The sequence below is a fragment of the Sceloporus occidentalis genome, unplaced genomic scaffold (genome assembly GCF_023333645.1).
Source record: "Sceloporus occidentalis isolate IW3139 unplaced genomic scaffold, rSceOcc1.0.p SCAF_3, whole genome shotgun sequence".
NCBI classification, from domain to species: domain Eukaryota; kingdom Metazoa; phylum Chordata; class Lepidosauria; order Squamata; family Phrynosomatidae; genus Sceloporus; species Sceloporus occidentalis.
The window spans coordinates 122,015,542-122,033,445 of NW_028316983.1; the positions used below are offsets into that span (position 1 = coordinate 122,015,542).

Here is a 17,904-nt window from a genome sequence, read left to right on the forward strand (position 1 = left end):
TGACATACCAGCCTAATGGTTTGGGAATCTCCCATACTAACAACAGCCATCTGCTTTGGGAGTTAAGAAGAGGAATACTCCCTTGACTCCTCCTGCACCCACTCCCAAAACTGGTTGGCTGTTGTCTCCCATTCTAACAACAGCCTTCTGCTTTAAATAAAGAAGAGGAAGAATCCCAGGATTCCTTCTGCACGCCACTCATGCAGCTGGAGACTCTTGTGTGATCCAGAGACAACAGTTTCAGCAGTTAGGAGGATTAAGGAGGTGTGAAGTTGAAGGATTTCACAGCTGGCATCCATATTTTTTGTGGATTTTGCAGGCTATGTGATCATGTTCTAGAAGAGTTTATTCCTGACATTTCACCAGCATCTGTGGCTGGTATGCCAGCCACAAATGCTGGCGAAACATCAGGAATAAACTCTTCCAGAATATGGCCACATAGCCCGAAAAACCCACAAAAAAAATTAATGAGTTGTTTATGTCATATAATTCTGTGATATAGAGAATTATTAAGGTGCAACGTTAGTACAAAAAATTACTATGGTTTCTGTATGGTCTGGTAGTGAGGAGGTCAATGGAGGGTGGCACCATGAGTTACTGCACCAGGTGACACCAATCCTAGTGATGTCACTGCCTTTCAGCAAAGGCTAGTATGAGCAAGATATCTCTTGGTCACTGCTCCACCAGCTGCTAAGTTATTCTTCCCAAGGTGACCAGTCTGAAAGGGTGAAGCTTCTTCCTGGTAAAGAAGAACTTCCTCATTGGGGCAAACAGGCACAGCCAGGGTATGTAGGAGGTTTACAGAAGCCTCATGTTTTGGACTGGGCATTGGCATGGATGGGGAAAGGGACAGATTTTAACTTACTGGAGCTGCTCCATGACAAGGGAACTACTGAAAGTTCCTCCACACACAGGTCATCAGCATTCTGCCCTGCACCGAAAACTAGAACCAGAGTGTGTCTGCAGAATGGATGGTACCAGATACTACTTGGGATAGACCCATGTTTATTATAGAAGACATGAAGTCCTGTCTGCTCATGACAGAGTTGTCTCTGCATGGATGTTGAAGTCCCCCAGAACAACCAGCTGAGGAGACTCCAACACCAATGCCAAGACTAACTCAGCCAGCTCAGGAAGGGAGACTGTTGAGCAGCGGTGTGGATGGTACACCAGATTAATCTGGCATGATTTTTTTCTGAGAAACTCATGTTGGCTTTTAGTGATCATGGCACTCCTTTCTAGGTGCTTACAGACTGCCTGCTTAATTATCTGCTCTAGAATCTTTTCTGGTATTGATGACAAGCTGACAGAGTAGTAGTTATTTGGGTCCTCTTTTCCCCCGTTTTTGAAGATGGGAACAACAGTCTCCCTTCTCCAGTCTTCTGGGACTTCTCCTTTCTCCATGAATTCTCAAAGATTATTGACAGTGGTTTTGTGATTGCTTCTGTCAGTTAATGCTCTTAAATAAAGTTTATCTGGCCCTGGAGATGCTCACAATGGCATCACTGTTATTTTTCTCCCCCTTAATGTTTACTCAGATGCTGTCAACCTGGCTTCCAGGATCTAAGTAATGGATCTCTTTACAGGTGTAAATATCTTTGACTATGCCTCCTCCCTTCCTGTTAGGCCTATGTCTCTGAAATAGTTTATTACTCTCTATATACCCATTGCAGTCAGACTTCTCTATCAGAAAACTCTGGGAGCACAACAAACTAAAATTCCCAGAATTCCACAGCATTGAGCCACGGAAGTCAAACTAATATCAAAATACATTATTTCTGCAGTGAGGATGCAGCCTATATAAAATGTGCCATTTTATTGAGTATGGAATAAATACAAAGCTCAATTCTTCCTTAAAATACCACTCTGGGTTTCTAATCGGGTGGTTTTATTTAGGAGAGCCAGTGTGGAATAATGGTTTGAGTATTGGACTATGATCCTGGAGACCAGTGTTTGAGTCTGCTCTAGATTATGGAAACCCGCTAGGTGATTTTGGGCAAGTCACACTTTCTCAGGCTCAGAGGAAGGCAAAGGGAACACACCTCTGAACTCATCTTGCCAAGAAAACCCTATGATAGTTTCATTTTAGGGTCGCTGTAAGTCAGAAACGACTTGAAGGCAAACAGTAACAAATCACGCATACATTAAGAACAGAGGAGGTATCAGCAAATACAGTCTAATATTGCCACCCTGGCTTTGCTATGTATTATATCAGCCACCCAAAAAACATTACATATACTCAACACTGCTAGCTCAAACACACACAACTTATACCACAGAAAAGCCTCTGCAACCATCTGCCCATAAGGTGCTCACTCTTATGGGAAGGGAAATCACAACCATCATATATTCTATGCTCTGGGGGCATGAATCACTTGTTTAGCATTTAGTTTAAAAAAGAGGGGATTAAGGTAGTGGATATTTTAATAATTTATTATTCTATTGATATGTGCAGAATGTTGCTTTTAAAATGGCCACTTCTGATTCTCCAATGAAGTCACCAGTAAGATCTCCATTAAGTCCTTCCCCTTCATGCAAGATAATGACCCTTAGAGGGATGTGGTACATACCTTGAGGGTGAGGTCGAAGGTAACGGGAGAAACTGAAGTTAGGCTGGAGCTCTGTTGTAGAGTCTCCCTCCTAGGGAGGGGAAGGGTGTGGGGCAGGGGCACCTGAAAGGCAGGCAACACACATCATATTCTATCTAACTCTGTCACAGAAGCCCCATCAAATGCAAGGCTCAGGCCATACAGCCGAACTAAACACTGTTTCAGAAATTGTAAGTGTTTGAGAGGGATACTCCCACAGAAGAAGGGGGAAAATCTGATACATGCCAGGGCAGGGGAGACCATTTGATTTATGGTCATGAAATATTGTCAATATCCTTTTAGATGTAGTAACAATAAATACATTCAGAAAATTGTGGTTGCCTTAGTCCAAACCTCAGAGAACTATAAAGTGCTGTAACAGCTCTCAAATACTTCATATGCCACAAAAACAGGGGGGGGGGGGAGAGGGGGGGTTATAGGAAGAATAACATGATTGTACTTGACATCTTTCCAGTTTGATTCCAAGTTTTAGAGAAAGAATTTGTATTTGATTAAGAGGCCCTCATTTGATATTCCTGAAGACAAGATGAAATACAACAGCCATGCTGTCTTGTTCCTGGACACTATCAATGTTCTTACAATTAGTCTTACATGATTGGAATGGGAAGAATTTATTTAAATAGAAGTACAGCGCGCCCACATTGTATGCGGGTGTGCTATACGTGGGTTTTCACTTACGCGGAAAGCCGTGTGATGGAAGAGAAAATGGTGCGCACGCCTGTGGCGTATGTACGGCACAGCACCACATACATGAGCCCCATTGTTTTCAATGGGGCTTGAGCATACACAATATTTGTTTCACCAGGGGTGGCAGGGTGGGTCCGGAACGGATCCCCTGGATAAGGGAAGGGCACACTGTAAATGACATTTTCAAAATACATACTTAATTCAAAAAATGTACTACACCAAAGTGAGTAGAACTCAAGAAATTAAGTTAGTTCCAAAAATGAATGTAATCTTCCTCAAACTTTTCAAAATTATGAAGAAAAGAAATGACAAACACAGCTACAAAAACTGTCCCAAAAGTGAGCAAATTCATTTAACTTCTCCAGGTCCATTTAATAACAATCAACCTATCAACTGGACACTTCTTTGTAAGATGCTCCAATACCACTCTCCTCGAGACATCTGCAATGTGCTTAAGCCCGAGATGGAGCAGCAAAAGAAAGGAACCATAAGCATCAGGTTTCCATGTTAAGAGAACACTTTCTGCTATCCGACAGTATTTGCCAATGTGCACTTTCAGTAGTAGCAGGTATATTCACAGAGCCTCTGTAAACTTGCAAAAGAAAAAAAAAGAAGAAAAATACACAATAAAAACATTTTTAATTTAATTCTCACTGAAAATAACATTTGCTTCCAAAAATTCTAGATCACTTCATTTATTTTGCGTGCGCAAATAGCTTCAGAGTTAAGTCTGAAGTTACAGATAATTTTGGGGTCCAAATACTACACTACGGGCTGAGATACCAGGTGGCAAGAAACCATTTATAAATTACTTGTACTTGGTTCCAGACGCCTCCACGGATAGCAAAACACGCAGGACCTTAAATCTGGTGCTTTTCAATGGGAGCGCACTCCTGCTTGCATACCCATTGAAAAATGGTGAGAAAGTATTGCAGCCACAAGATGGAGCAGTTCAGTGAGAGGCCAAAGTAAAGGCACTTACCTTAGATACTCAAGCCTAACAAAATTTGAGGAAACAAAATTTAGTTGAAAAATTTAATTTAATTTGTCAGATGTGAAAGAGAGACAAATGAAAGAAAGTACAGTCAGCCTTCCATATTGACACATTCTTTATCCATGGATTAATCTATCCACAGTTTGAAAATATTCAAAAAAATATATAAATCTCAAAAAGCAAACCTTGATGTTGCCATTTTAGATAAGCCTGTGATTGCTGCAGGGCCCTTGTACAACCAAGGGTATTAAAAGAACTGGCAGAAGCAATCTTAGAACCATTGTCAATAATCTTTGAGAATTCCTGGAGAACAGGAGATGTCTCAGCAGACTGAAAGAGGGCAAATGTTGTTTCTCCCTTTAAATAATTACAGCCCTATCAGACTAACATCAATACTAGGAAAGATTCTAGAGCAGATAATGAAAAAGACAGTCTGTAAGCACTTACAAAGGAATGCTGTGATTACCAAAGGTCAGCATGGGCTTCCTAAAAACAAGTCATGCCCTATAAATCTTCTCTCTCTCTTTTTTTGATAGAGTCACAAGCTTGGTAGGTGCAGGGAATGATGTGGATGTAGTGTATCTTGATTTCAGTAAGGCCTTGGACAAGGTCCCTCATGATATTATTGCAAAAAAGCTAGTTCAGTGGTCCCTTCCCTTATGTGGGGGATCCATTCCAGACTCCCCCTGCGTAAGGGACATTCCGCAGGTGCTCAAGCCCCGTCAAAGATAATACGGCTCGTGCCCGCAGTGGTGTGCAGGCCACTGCTTTTTCTGGCGCATGGTGCCTCTTCTTCCGGCACAGCTTCCAGCATACGCTGGAAGGAGCGTAAGGAGCTCCCGCGTATGACGCAGTCGCACTGTAAAATATGGACATGACAATGCAACTGTTAAATGGATTTGTAATTGGTTGACCAACCAAACCCAAAAGATACTCAACAATGGCTTGTCCTCATGCTGAAAAGAAGAGATTAACGGGGTGCCACAGGGCTTTGTTCTGGCTCCAGTGGTATTCAGTATCCATGATGGGGCAGAGAGCATTCTTACCCAAATTGCAGACAACTCTAAATTAGGATGCGTAAGCTGCCTCAATATAATGTCTAGACAGAGTGAAGTAATAGTGCCATTTCATTCTGCTTTGACCAGACCTCACTTGGAATATTATGTCCAGTTCTGGACACCACCATTCAAGAAGGAAGAGGACAAACTGGGCATGTCCAGAGGAGGGCAACCAAAATGGTGAAAGATCTGGAAACCACGCCCTATGTGCAGTGGTTTAGGGAGCTGGATATATTTAATCTGGAGAAGAGAAGGTTAAGGGGTGACATGATAGCCATGTTTATATATTGGAAGAGATGTTATATTGAGGATGGAGCAAGCTTGTTTTCTGCTGTTCCAGAGACTAGGACAAAGAGCAATAGGTTCACACTAGAGGAAAAAAGAGTCCACCTAAATTTTAGGGAAAACTTCCTGATGGTAAGAATTGTTTGACAGTGGAACATGCTGCCTTGGAGAGCATTGGAGCCTCTTTCTTTGAAGATTTTTAAACAGAGGCTGGATTGTCATCTGTCGGGAGTGGTTTTGATTGTGTATTCCTGTATGGCAGAGGGTTGGACTGTATGGATCTTGTGGACTTTTCCAGTACTATGATTCTATTAAAGTAAGGACATGTGAGAACATATATGTGGACTGCAAAGTATTAGATAACCACTACAGGCTCATATGGTTCTCCCTATCACACTTGTATATTCTTTGTCTCTCCTTTCCAGAGTCTGAAAGAATAGCTTGCCATGTCAGGTCATCCATCTATCCATCCAATGTAAACTTCAAACCACATTTTCAATTTCTTGTTTGGAGGAAAATCCAACAATTAGTCCCAACCAAATCCACTGGATCAATTAACTGGAACTAACAATTCGATCCAGGTCTGTGCTTACTACAAATAACCCTGACCCTTAACCTTCTGTAGACTAAACACACCGAGTTCCCTAAATCTCTCCTCATACGACATGGTTCCCAGAGCCTTCACAATTTTAGTTGTTCTCTTTGGGACACACTCTAGCTTGTCAACATCCTTTCTGAACTGTGGTGCCCAGAAGTGGACACTGTATTCCAGGCGAAGACTGACCAAAGCAGAACAGAGTGCCACTATTACTTCCCTTGATCTAGACACTATACTTCTATTGATGCAGCCTAGATTCACATTGGCCCTTTTAGCTGCCGCATCACACTGTTAACTCATGTTCAACTTGTAGTCTACTAGGACTCCTAGATCCCTTTCACACATAGGGCCCGAACAGACAGGCCAAAATAAAACTGCTTCGAGTCACTTTGGAAATATGCTGTTTAAATGATGCATGCGTTCTAAGGGGCTGGAAGCCGTGCCAAAGCCATGCTCCAGTCCTAAGGACCGGAGCGCAGCTTGCCACAGCTTCCGGCATCTTAGGATGCATGTATCATCTTTCAAATAGCATTCCTCCAAAGTGACCCGAAGCAGCTTTATTTTGGCCTGTCTGTTCGGGCCCATAGTCTTATTAAGCCCAGTGTCCCCTATCCTATATCTATGCATTTCATTTTTCTGCCCTAAATGCAGTACCTTACATTTCTCTGTGTTGAACTTCATTTTCAATAGGACTGAATATGAGATGCACTAACTGCAAAATTATTCCCTGTGGATGTAGTTATCCTACTTTTAAATACTTGGCTTCTATGCCTGATGGATTTCCACCCCAAACCATTCATTACATGGCAGACTGGCAATCTGGATACAGATTTATCTGTAATATGTAATTAGAGTTGAATGGTGTTTTGAATAGAATAATGTAGAAATTCCCTGGTGGGTGATGGGAAACCACCTGATTGAATGTTTCCCCATCTAAAAATGTCTGTATATATCAGAAAGTATCAACTGATCCAACAATAGACTCCTATACTAAAATGAGAATTTTATGCCACCTGAAGCTTTCAATCTCCCAGAGTACAATCTTTTAAATTATTAGGTAAAGCCCTCCCCCCTTTTCAAATTTTGGCATCCAATTCATTTTTTAAAACTAGTGCATTACTTAATATATTGAGCTTCGTTAACTTAAAACCATCTACTGTATATACTCATGTATAAGTCGATCCCATGTATAAGTCGAGGGCAGTTTTTGGATCCAAAATCATGGATTTTGACATGATCCATGGATAAGTCGAGGGTCAAACACTGGAGGATGTTACAAAAGATCTAAAGGGGGAAACAAAACACTACTTCCCTCTCTATATTTCCCTCTCTGGACATCTCCCAAGCATCAGTCTTAGCATGGAAAAGGGGAAACAAACCTTGGCGCGCGCGCGCGCGCGCGCGCACACACACACACACACACACTCTTCCCCTTACAAAAAAGGAGGACAGACCCCACACTTTCTCTGCCTTTCATCCCAGGACTCTCAAGGCTCATAGCTTGCAAAAAAGGAGGACAGACCCCACTCTTTCTCTGCCTTTCATCCCAGGACTCCCAAGGCTCATAGCTTGCAAAAAAGGAGGACAGACCCCACTCTTTCTCTGCTCTCCACCCCAAGGACTCCCAAGGATCAGGGCTTGAAAAAAAGAAAGACAGACCCCACTCTTTCTTTGCTTTCCACCCCAAGGATCCCCAAGGATCAGGGCTTGCAAAAAAGGAGGACAGACCCCACTCTTTCTCTGCTCTCCACCCCAAGGATCAGGGCTTGCAAAAAAGGAGGACAGACCTTTCTTTCTCTTTGCCTTTCAACCCCAGGATTTCCAGGCAAAATGGGGGGACAAGCCAGGACATACAATGTGTTTGTGTCCTTTGACTCAGCAGCAGCTTGTTAGCTCTGGCTGCGCAGGAAGGCTGAGAGGGAAAACAAAGACACACACACAGAGCGAGAGAGGAGGAGAATGCGTGCCGGGGCTTCAAACAGGGAGCCATTACAAGGCTACAGAGGAAGGTGTGCACTTATTATTTCAGGAAATTTATAAGCATAAACTCATTGCCCCATCTATAAGTCTACCAACGATTTTGGAGTCCATTTGGGGACACAAATTTTTCAACTTATAGTCGAGTATATACGGTAAGTTATCTTTCTGTTTTATACTGAAAGAGCCTGTGAACGGCAATCTAAGATGAAAGCAGTACCAAATAACAGATTAATTTTGTATCTTTCTTTGTTTTGTTTTATCTCAGAAGATGTGTAAGAGAACTAGGTGCAACATGAAACCAGCTGAGCACCTAACAGGAACGTCTGCAGCCAATTTCACATTATGATGTAACTCAATACAGGCTCCATGTTGGTTTGAATATCAACTGCCTCCCGTTTTTGCTTTGTTTACCACCTTGTCTGATGAGGCTCTGGAGAAGTTGAAAGGCTATATAGTATTTTGCGTTGAGTTGAGCTAATAAAAGTATTGTTCTAACATGGAAAAATGCTAGTGTTTCTTTCAGACATAGTAGCTTTCTGCAGGAAGTGAGTTGATATGCCTGCCTCTGTGTGTTTCATTTTATATATTTCCCACTGGTATTAAGAAATTATATACATACATTCTCTGTAATCTTTTGAATGAGTGAACAAAGCCTGAAACAATATAGAACTAAACAGATCTATGACCACCTTAGTTGTTGCAATAGTATATATTCCCTTATCACACAGTAGGAAGTACCGCACACAATGCTATAAAATGTAAATAGCCTCGTAGCCTAAGTAGCAGACTTTTGACAGCCTCATCAGACTCCATTAATTTGAAACACCTACTTAACTCAACCCTTCTTTTTATCATCTCTAAAAATAACATAAAAAAATTGTTAACTCAAATCTCTTCATAAAAGACAATTTATAGAACACATTGCCACAGCACAGTGTTTCAATGCATGATAACTTAAGGTAGATTGTCATAATGGAACCTTAAATCATCAATACTATTTTTAAAACAACAACAATGAAACATACAAATGAATAGCTAATATGCTTACATTTGTCACTAAAGCCTCTTCCATCTTTGCACTGCTTGTTGCCACTGTACTGGAATGGGATGAAGGGATTGTGTAATCTGTTACAGACTCCTAAAAAAAACACAATCAAACAAACAAAAAACTGATCTATATAATGAAGACAATTATTCCCAGAAACAGCAATCTGAACTCTTAAAAGCTAAGAATTCATAATTTCTCTGCTCCATAGACTACACTGCTACATTAGAAGAACTAAGACTATATTATTCCAAAACCAAATGTATAAATTTTACATTTTCAAAGGCCGTAATGCTGATATTAAGCACATGACTAACTAGTTTAAATAGGAGGCAGGTCATGACCTGAATAAATCTTTCTGCAAATTTCTTCTGAGAAAAAAGTAAAAGGACTTATATACAGCTACTCAGAGAGCTGAAAAATGTGGTATCCTGGAAACAGATTTCTATATCCTTCATGTTTAGATCACAGATTGAGAAACTCAGTTGCATGCAACCTTCTGCACTACTTTGTCCTGCATCTCGGCTGCTGATGGTAATGCTAAATTCCAGTGCTTATATGAACAGCGTTGTGTTAAGTGAACATGAGTGATCTTAAACCAGATTAGGATGGGAGCCTGGCTTTAACTTCTTCAACCTGGAAATTGATGCAGCTGAGACCACATGTCTGCCACTAAAAGCAGCAAAGAAATAACCATCTAATTTAGGACTGTGAAGGCTGGTTGATTTAATGCACATTGGGAACTTGTAGCCCACCAGGTGTTGATGACTGCTTGTGCAAACAGCCCTAGCTAGCATAGTCGATGGAATATGTTAGAAGTTACAGCCCAATGACATCTGGATGGTTGCATGATTCTGACTGCTAATTTAAAGAAATATACAGATCTCTATGCAAAATCCAATGATTTTTCAGATAGTGAAATTGTCTGTTGACAGGTAAAACAATACCCAAGTCTAATAAAAGTTTTAATTCCAATATTACGTGATACCACAGATGTTCACAATAATGGGCCTCCGAAGTAGTCTATGTGAAAGTAAGGATCTTGATTTAGCTTTTCTTTTTTCTTTCTTTCTTTCTTTTTTTTGCGCAGGGGCCATGCTAATCTTCTCTATATCGTTCCAATTTTAGTATATGTGCTGCCGAAGCGAGCACGATTTAGCTTTTCTAACTGATATTTCCATCCTATTACTTTTTCCAACAAGAATGCGGAATGAACTCATAGAATCACAAGAGTTGGAAGAGACCACAGGAGCCATTGAGACCAACTACCTGCCAAGCATGAACACTAATCAAAGCACCCCCAACAGATGGCCATCCAACCTCTGTTTAAAAAACCACCAAAGGGGTCTTCACCACACTCTTAGAGGCAGCATATTTCACTGTCGAATAGCTCTGACTGTCAGGAAGTTCCTCCTGAGATTTAGGTGGAATTCTTTTCCTGCAGTTTGAATCCAGTGCTCCTTGTCCTAGTCTCTGGTGCTATGGAAAACAAACCTGTTCCCTCTTCAATGTGACATCACTTCAGATATTTAAACATGATTATCATGTTCCCTCTTAGCCTTCTTTTCATCAGACTAAACATTCTCAGTTCCCTAAGCCACTACTCATAGAGAATGGCTTCCAGACCTTTCACCATTTTGGCTGCCCTCCTCTGGACATGTTCCATCTTGTCCTTCTTGAACTGAGGTGCCCAGAATTGGACACAATATTCCAGGTAAGATGACCGAAGCAGAATACAGTGGTACTATCAATTCCCTTGATCTAGAGACTATACTCCTGTTGGTGCCATCACGAATCACATTGGCTTTTTTGGCTGCTGCATCATGCTGCTGATTCATGTTCAGCTTGTGGTCTACTATGACTCCTAGATCCCTTTGACATGAACTGTTGTCTAGCCAGGTATCTCTCATCCTATATCTGTGCATTTCATTTTTTTCTGCCTAGGCATAGGACCATACATTTCTCCTTGTTGAAATTCACCTTGTTAGCTTTAACCCAGACCTCTAATCTGTCAAGATCATTTTGAATTGTAATCCTTTCCTCTGGGTAATTAGCAACCCCTCCCAGTTTGGTATCACCTGCAAATTTAATTAGCATGCTCCCTCTACCTTCATCCCAGTTCATCCCAGTTCAAGATGTTGAATAGCACAGGGCCCAGTACAGATCCCTGTGACACTCCACTAGTCACTTTTCTCCTGGATGAAGAGAAGCCAGTGGTGAGTACCCTTTGGATTCCGTCAGTCAGCACTGTAATCGTCTAGGCCACATTTCACTACCTTCATTGCAAGAATATCATGGAGAACTCTGTCATCTCCACCGCAATATTAAGGAACTTCCTGACAGTCAGAGCTGTTTGACAGTGGAACATGCTCCCTCAGAGTGGTGAAGTCTCCTTCTTTGGAGGTCTTTAAACAGAGGCTGGATGGCCATCTGTCAGAAGTGCCTTGATTGTGCATGACAGGGGATTGGACTGGATGGCCCTTGTGGTCTCTTCCAACGCTAGAATTCTATGATTCATACTAATTATTAATCATATAGAGGCTAATGAAACATTTAAGTACATTCTTATGCATGGTTGATTTGAAAAAGGTGAATACTGAATGTTTTGAGGGCGATATTCAGATGTAACACCACTCAATTTGGCTTCTCTGTGAAATGCCTGATAAGTTTATGAACACTGAAAAAGACAAATTCTATTCTTTTTTTAGCCTATTATCTTGGGGCCAAATTTAATGTTGTTAGTATAACACAACTTTTTATTCTTTCACTTTGTTGCCTGAAATTCTATGTAAGGTATTTTCCATTCTTCTACAGTATACTTTAGGGAAGTCCTTGACATACAAGTGGGATTCTTTCACACACACACACACCAGCTCGGCTGACAGCAACACTTCTGTTTTTCTGATTAATTAAGGTGGGCAGCCACTTCAATTGTTTCTTACCTTCTGGGCTGCTTCAAACTCTGGAGCAGACACCGATAGCATTGTTCCCATTTCAGTATCAAGCTCAGCAGCTGCCTTGGTTTCTTTTGAAGTATTGGGGTCTGGACTTTGGACTGTAGTAGGACTGGATTTCTCTTGTACCTCACAGTTGCCTTGCTGAGCATCTTTTACTTTTTTGTTCTTTAGTGACCGCTCTTTCCCAATGGGACCTGGCTTATACTCTTTATTTTCTACTGGGTTCAAATCTGGAAGCTGAAAACACATTAAAAATTTAGAATGCTATATTTGGAAAAAGATTATTCAGATAGTGTTTGTTTATAGGAATTGCATATAAAAACAAAAGATGTAAGATTAATCAAAAATAATAAACTAGGAAAGGAATATACAACCTCCATAGACCAAAGTAAGAGAGGGGTGATTATTTATGTGAGAAACCATACAGAGTCAAAGGAAATATTTAAAGACAAAAATTGATATTATATTCTATAAGAAACTTCAAGGGAAATTATTGGAATATGACTACGAACGTATAATAATGACTGGTGACTTCAATGGAGTAATAGAACCCAAATTAGATAGAACATCATGTAAGAAAATAAAAGAAAAACAAGGCTATTTGCCCAAGACATTTTTTGAACTAATGGATAACTTATCTTTGATTGGGGTTTGGAGACACTTGTATAGAATTTTTATTCTGAAAGACATGAATCCCTCTCAAGGACAGATCTATTTTTGGTGTCAAACTCAGGGATCAGAGAGGTGAAAGAAATGAAAACCCTGAATAGAGAAATTTCAGATCACAACCCTATAATAATGATGTTGAAGGAACCTAAGAAAAAGAATAATTGGTATCTAAATGAAGATTTATTAAAAAATAAAGATACAGTGGGCCCTCTCCTTACTCCTTATTACATAGGAAAGAATGGGGCTCGTGCATATGGCAGAGTGGTGTGAGTGCGCTACGGCCATTGTTTCCCTCCCCAAGCGGATTTCACGTAAGCTGGAAGCCGTGTAAAATGCATCTGCACAAGGCATGGGTGCACTGTATAATAAATAAGGGGAAAGAAATGATCCAATTATTATTTAAGGAAAATATGAACAAAGAAGTTGATTTGGCAACAGTATGGGATGTGGGAAAGGCAGTTATAAGAGGTTTTTTATACACCAAAATATAATTTTGCAGAAACAAAAGAAATAAAAAGTAAAATGGAGGTATGGGAAGCAATAAATCACTGTAAAGTGGGGAAAGCACCAGGAAATGATGGACTAACTGCTTTGTTCTATAGGACGTTCATTGAGGAACTAGGGCACCCATTACAACAAGTGATCAACAAGGCGTTAGATGGAAATCTACCAGATTCATGGAAAGAAGCAGAAATTATTGTAATTCCAAAAGAGGGTAAAGACATGCAGGATCCATCAAATTATAGAAAAAAATTTCAGTCACATCTGTGAGTCACTAGGGGGTGGAGCTAGCAGACTAGCTCTATTTAACTCCTTCCAGAGCCTTCCAGAGCAGTTCCTGCAAGAGAAGAGGAGGAGGAGGAGGAGAGAAGGAGCTGGGCAGCCATTTTGAGTGGTGACTGAATTTTTTTTTAACTCTAGGAGAGTGTGCTAGTTGCTGAGGGGGTGGAACTTCTGTGCGTCACATCTTTTAGTCACTAGGGGGTGGAGCTAGCAGACTAGCTCTATTTAACTCCTTCCAGAGCCTTCCAGAGCAGTTCCTGCAAGATAATAGGAGGAGGAGAGAAGGAGCTGGGCAGCCATTTTGAGTGATGACTGAATTTAAAAAAAAAACCTCTAGGAGAGTGTGCTAGTTGCTGAGGGGGTGGAGCTTCTGTGAGTCACATCTGTGAGTCACTAAGGGGTGGAGCTAGCAGACTAGCTCTATTTAACTCCTTCCAGAGCAGTTCCTGAGGAGAGAAGTTTTTTTTTTTTAAATCCAAAACAAATCTACAGCAGAGGCAGCAGGTGAGGAGCAAACCTTTAGTCAGAACCTTGCCCTTAAGTACAAGCTAGCAGCCAGGACATTCCTATAAAGTTATATTCCCAGTAGATTGAGCTTGCTGCCAGAGACTGGTGAAAAGGACCATAAGGGCCTCAACGTTGGTTTTTACCAGAGGATTTTTGAGGAAGAAGCTGACAGTCCTGTTTCAGTGAGTACTACAGACTTCGCCATATGGACACAGAGGAAACTACTGCAGTCACATGTAACACTTGTGGGATGTTTGTCTTCTTGCCTACAGAAGTGGAGAACTTCACATGCACCAAGTGCAAGTTGGTAGCACTCTTGGAGGAGAAAGTACAGCAGTTGAAGTCTAGAGTAGCTACACTTCAGCATATTAGGGAGCAAGAGGATTTCCTGGACACAACAGAACTAACAATCTTGGACGAGTACCACGCAGAGGAAGTTGCTGAGGTGGAGGAAGTTACTTCACACACACAGGAGGCAGACATGTGGAGGAATGTCACACAGAGAAGTAGGCCAAGAAGGGATTGTTCTGGGACCTTGCAGCTAGAGAATCGATTCAAAGCTCTTTCCCTTATCAAGGAGGACGAGGAAGAGCAGCATGGACAGACTTCAGAGACAGAGCAGGCGAGCTTGAGAGTTCCACCAGAGGGAACAGTCGCTGCTAAGCCTCGGAGCAGGCGTGTGGTCGTAGTGGGGGACTCCTTGCTGAGGGGTACAGAAGCAGTAATTTGTAGGCCTGACAAGATGTCTCGAGAGGTGTGTTGTCTCCCCGGGGCAAAGATCCATGATACGACAGAGAGGCTGACAAGACTGGTCAAGCCTACTGACCAATACCCCTTCCTTTTGGTCCATGTGGGAAACAATGATACTGCAAGACACAGCCTTCAGAACATCAAAAGGGATTACGAGGCGCTTGGTAGGAAGCTGAAAGGAATGGATGCACAAGTTGTCATCTCATCTCTTCTGCCAGTTGAAGGGCACGGTCCAGGAAGGGAGAGGAAAATAGCAGATGTGAACAACTGGCTCCGCAGATGGTGCCGCCGAGAACTATTTGGATTCTTCGATCATGGGCTGCAGTTCCATGAGGAGGGACTTCTTGCAATGGACGGGTTGCATCTCATGCCAGTTGGAAGAAATGTTTTTGCCAACAGACTCAAGAATTTGATCAGGAGGGCTTGAAACTGAGTTTTGTGGGGGAGGGAGACAATATTAAGGCAAAAGGGCTGGAGAAAATAGTCAAACTGACATAGAGGAAACAAGACAAATAGTGCAAGGACCCAACAGTGGGAGGCAAAAAAACTTGCACAGGGAGCAAGTAAATATGACCCATTGTCTGCGACGTCTCTACACTAATGCATAGAGCATGGGAAATAAGCAAGATGAACTCAAACTCCTAGTACAACAAAGCAAATATGATATAATAGGCATCACTGAAACCTGGTGGGGTGAGTCTCATAAGTGGAATGTAGAAATAGAGGGATATAACCTTTTCAAGAGAAACAGGTCAAACAAAAAAGGAGGAGGAATAGCACTATATGTCAGAGACATTTACACCAGTGAAGAGATCCAGGATATCAATACTGGCAGCCAGGTGGAGAGAATCTGGATAAAAATTAAAGGGGAGGGAAACAACAAGGATGTAATGGTGGGAATCTACTACAGACCCCAAGTCAGATGGAGGAATTGGATGATGCCTTTTTAGAACACATGACTACACACTCAGAAAGGAGAAATGTAGTAGTGGTGGGTGACTTCAACTATCCTGATATTTGCTGGAATTCAAACTCAGCCAAATCCTCAAGGTCTAGTAAATTCCTCACTTGCCTCGAAGACAATTTCATTGTCCAAAAGATGGAAGAGGCAACAAGGGGGTCAGCTATTTTAGATTCGATCCTAACCAACAGGGATGGCCTAGTTAATTGAGTGCAAGGGGTGGGATCCTTAGGTGGAAGTGACCATGTTCCCCTGGAGTTTGTTATACAATGGAAAGGAGAAGCCAGGCATAGTCAGACACGCCTTCTAAGTTTTAAGAGAGTGGATTTCAGTAAACTTAGAGAAATACTAGGGGTGATCCCATGGTCAGGAATACTAAAAGATAAGGGAGTTCAGGACAGATGGGAGTTTCTCAAATGGGAGATACTGAAAGCACAATTTCAAACAGTTCCAGTGAAAAAGAAAAATGGGAGGTGTCTCAAGAAACCAGGATAGATGACTAAGAAAAACTTTCAGCTGAGCTAAGTTTTAAATGGAACATATATAAGAAATGTAAAAACGGGGAAATCACAAAAAAGGAATTCAAAGAAATAGCAGGCATGTGTAGGGGTAAAGTCAGAAAAGCCAAAGTGCAGAATGAACTCAGGCTTGCTAGAGAAGTTAAAAACAATAAAAAGGGCTTTTTTGGATATGTCCGCAGCAAAAGAAAGAAGAAGGAAATAGTAGGGCCACTGTGTGGAGAAGATGGCAAAATGCTAGTGAACATCTAGAACATCACAAAAAGTCAACACGGGTTTCAGAGAAACAAGTCATGCCAGACAAATCTGATCTCTTTCTTTGATAAAATTACCAGCTTGGTAGATGAAGGGAATGCTGTGGATATAGTATATCTTGATTTCAGTAAGGCCTTTGACAAGGTTTCCCATGACATTTTTGCAAACAAGCTTGTAAAATGTGGGCTAGGCAAGGTAACTGTTACATGGATTTGGAATTGGTTGACTGGCCAAACCCAAAGAGTGCTCAACAATGGCTCCTTTTCATCCTGGGGAGAAGTGACCAGTGGGGTCCCCTCTGTCTCTGTCCTGGGGCCAGTGTTATTCAACATCTTTATCAATGACTTGGATGACAGAATTGGGAGCATACTTATCAAATTTGCAGATGACACCAAATTAGGAGGAATAGCTAATACTCCAGAGGACAGGATCAACATTCAAAATGATCTGAATAGACTAGAAAGTTGGGCCAAAGCTAAAAAAAGGAAATTCAACACGGTGAAATGTAAGGTACTGCGCTTAGGGCGGAAAAATAAAATGCACAGATACAGGATGGGGGACACCTGGCTGAATGAAACTACGTGTGAAAGGGATCTAGGAGTCCAAGTAGACCACAAGTTGAACATGAGTCAACAGTGTGACGTGGCAGCTAAAAAGGCCAATGCAATTTTAGGCTGGATCAATAAAAGTACAGTGTCTAGATCAAGGGAAGTAATAGTGCCACTCTATTCTGCTTTAGTGAGGCCCCACCTGGAATATTGTATCCAGTTCTGGGCACCACAATTCAAAAAGGACATTGAGAAACTGGACCGTGTCCAAAGGAGGGCAACTAAAACGGTGAAGGGTCTGGAAACCATGTCCTATGAGGAATGACTGAGGGAGCTGGGAATGTTTACCCTAAAGAAATAGAAGGTTACACGGTGATATGATAGCCCTATTTAAATATTTGAAGGGATGTCATATTCAGCAGGGAGCAAGCTTGTTTTCTGCTGCTCCAGAGAACAGGACCCAGAACAATGGATGCAAGCTACAGGAAAGAAATTCCACCTCAACATTAAGAGGAATTTCCTGACAGTAAGGGCTGTTCGATAGTGGAACACACTTCTTCCTTGGAGTGCAGTGGAGTCTCCTTCCTTTGAGGTCTTTAAGCAGAGGCTGGGTGGCCATCTGTCAGGGATGCTTTGATTGAGAGTTCCTGCATGGCAGAATGGGGTTGGACTGGATGGCCCTTGGAGTCTCTTCCAACTC

At 41.6% G+C, this 17,904-nt stretch overlaps 1 protein-coding gene and 1 non-coding gene across 12 annotated transcripts in view; both read right to left on the reverse strand.

Moving 5' to 3' along the window:
* Positions 1–17,904, reverse strand: part of PRRC2C (proline rich coiled-coil 2C) — a 194,983-nt gene that overhangs the window by 56,923 nt on the left and 120,156 nt on the right. For all 11 annotated transcript variants that reach the window (XM_089516032.1, XM_089516035.1, XM_089516025.1 and 8 more), the window contains 2 exons: positions 12,199–12,450; positions 9,260–9,349 (listed from right to left, as the gene is read on the reverse strand). In XM_089516032.1, the coding sequence (XP_089372158.1) occupies positions 9,260–9,349; positions 12,199–12,450 (342 nt within the window). The remainder of the gene's footprint in view (positions 1–9,259; positions 9,350–12,198; positions 12,451–17,904) is intronic.
* Positions 10,305–10,408, reverse strand: LOC149316683 (U6 spliceosomal RNA). Its single transcript, XR_016280805.1, has one exon. It is a non-coding gene; the product is annotated as a U6 spliceosomal RNA (small nuclear RNA).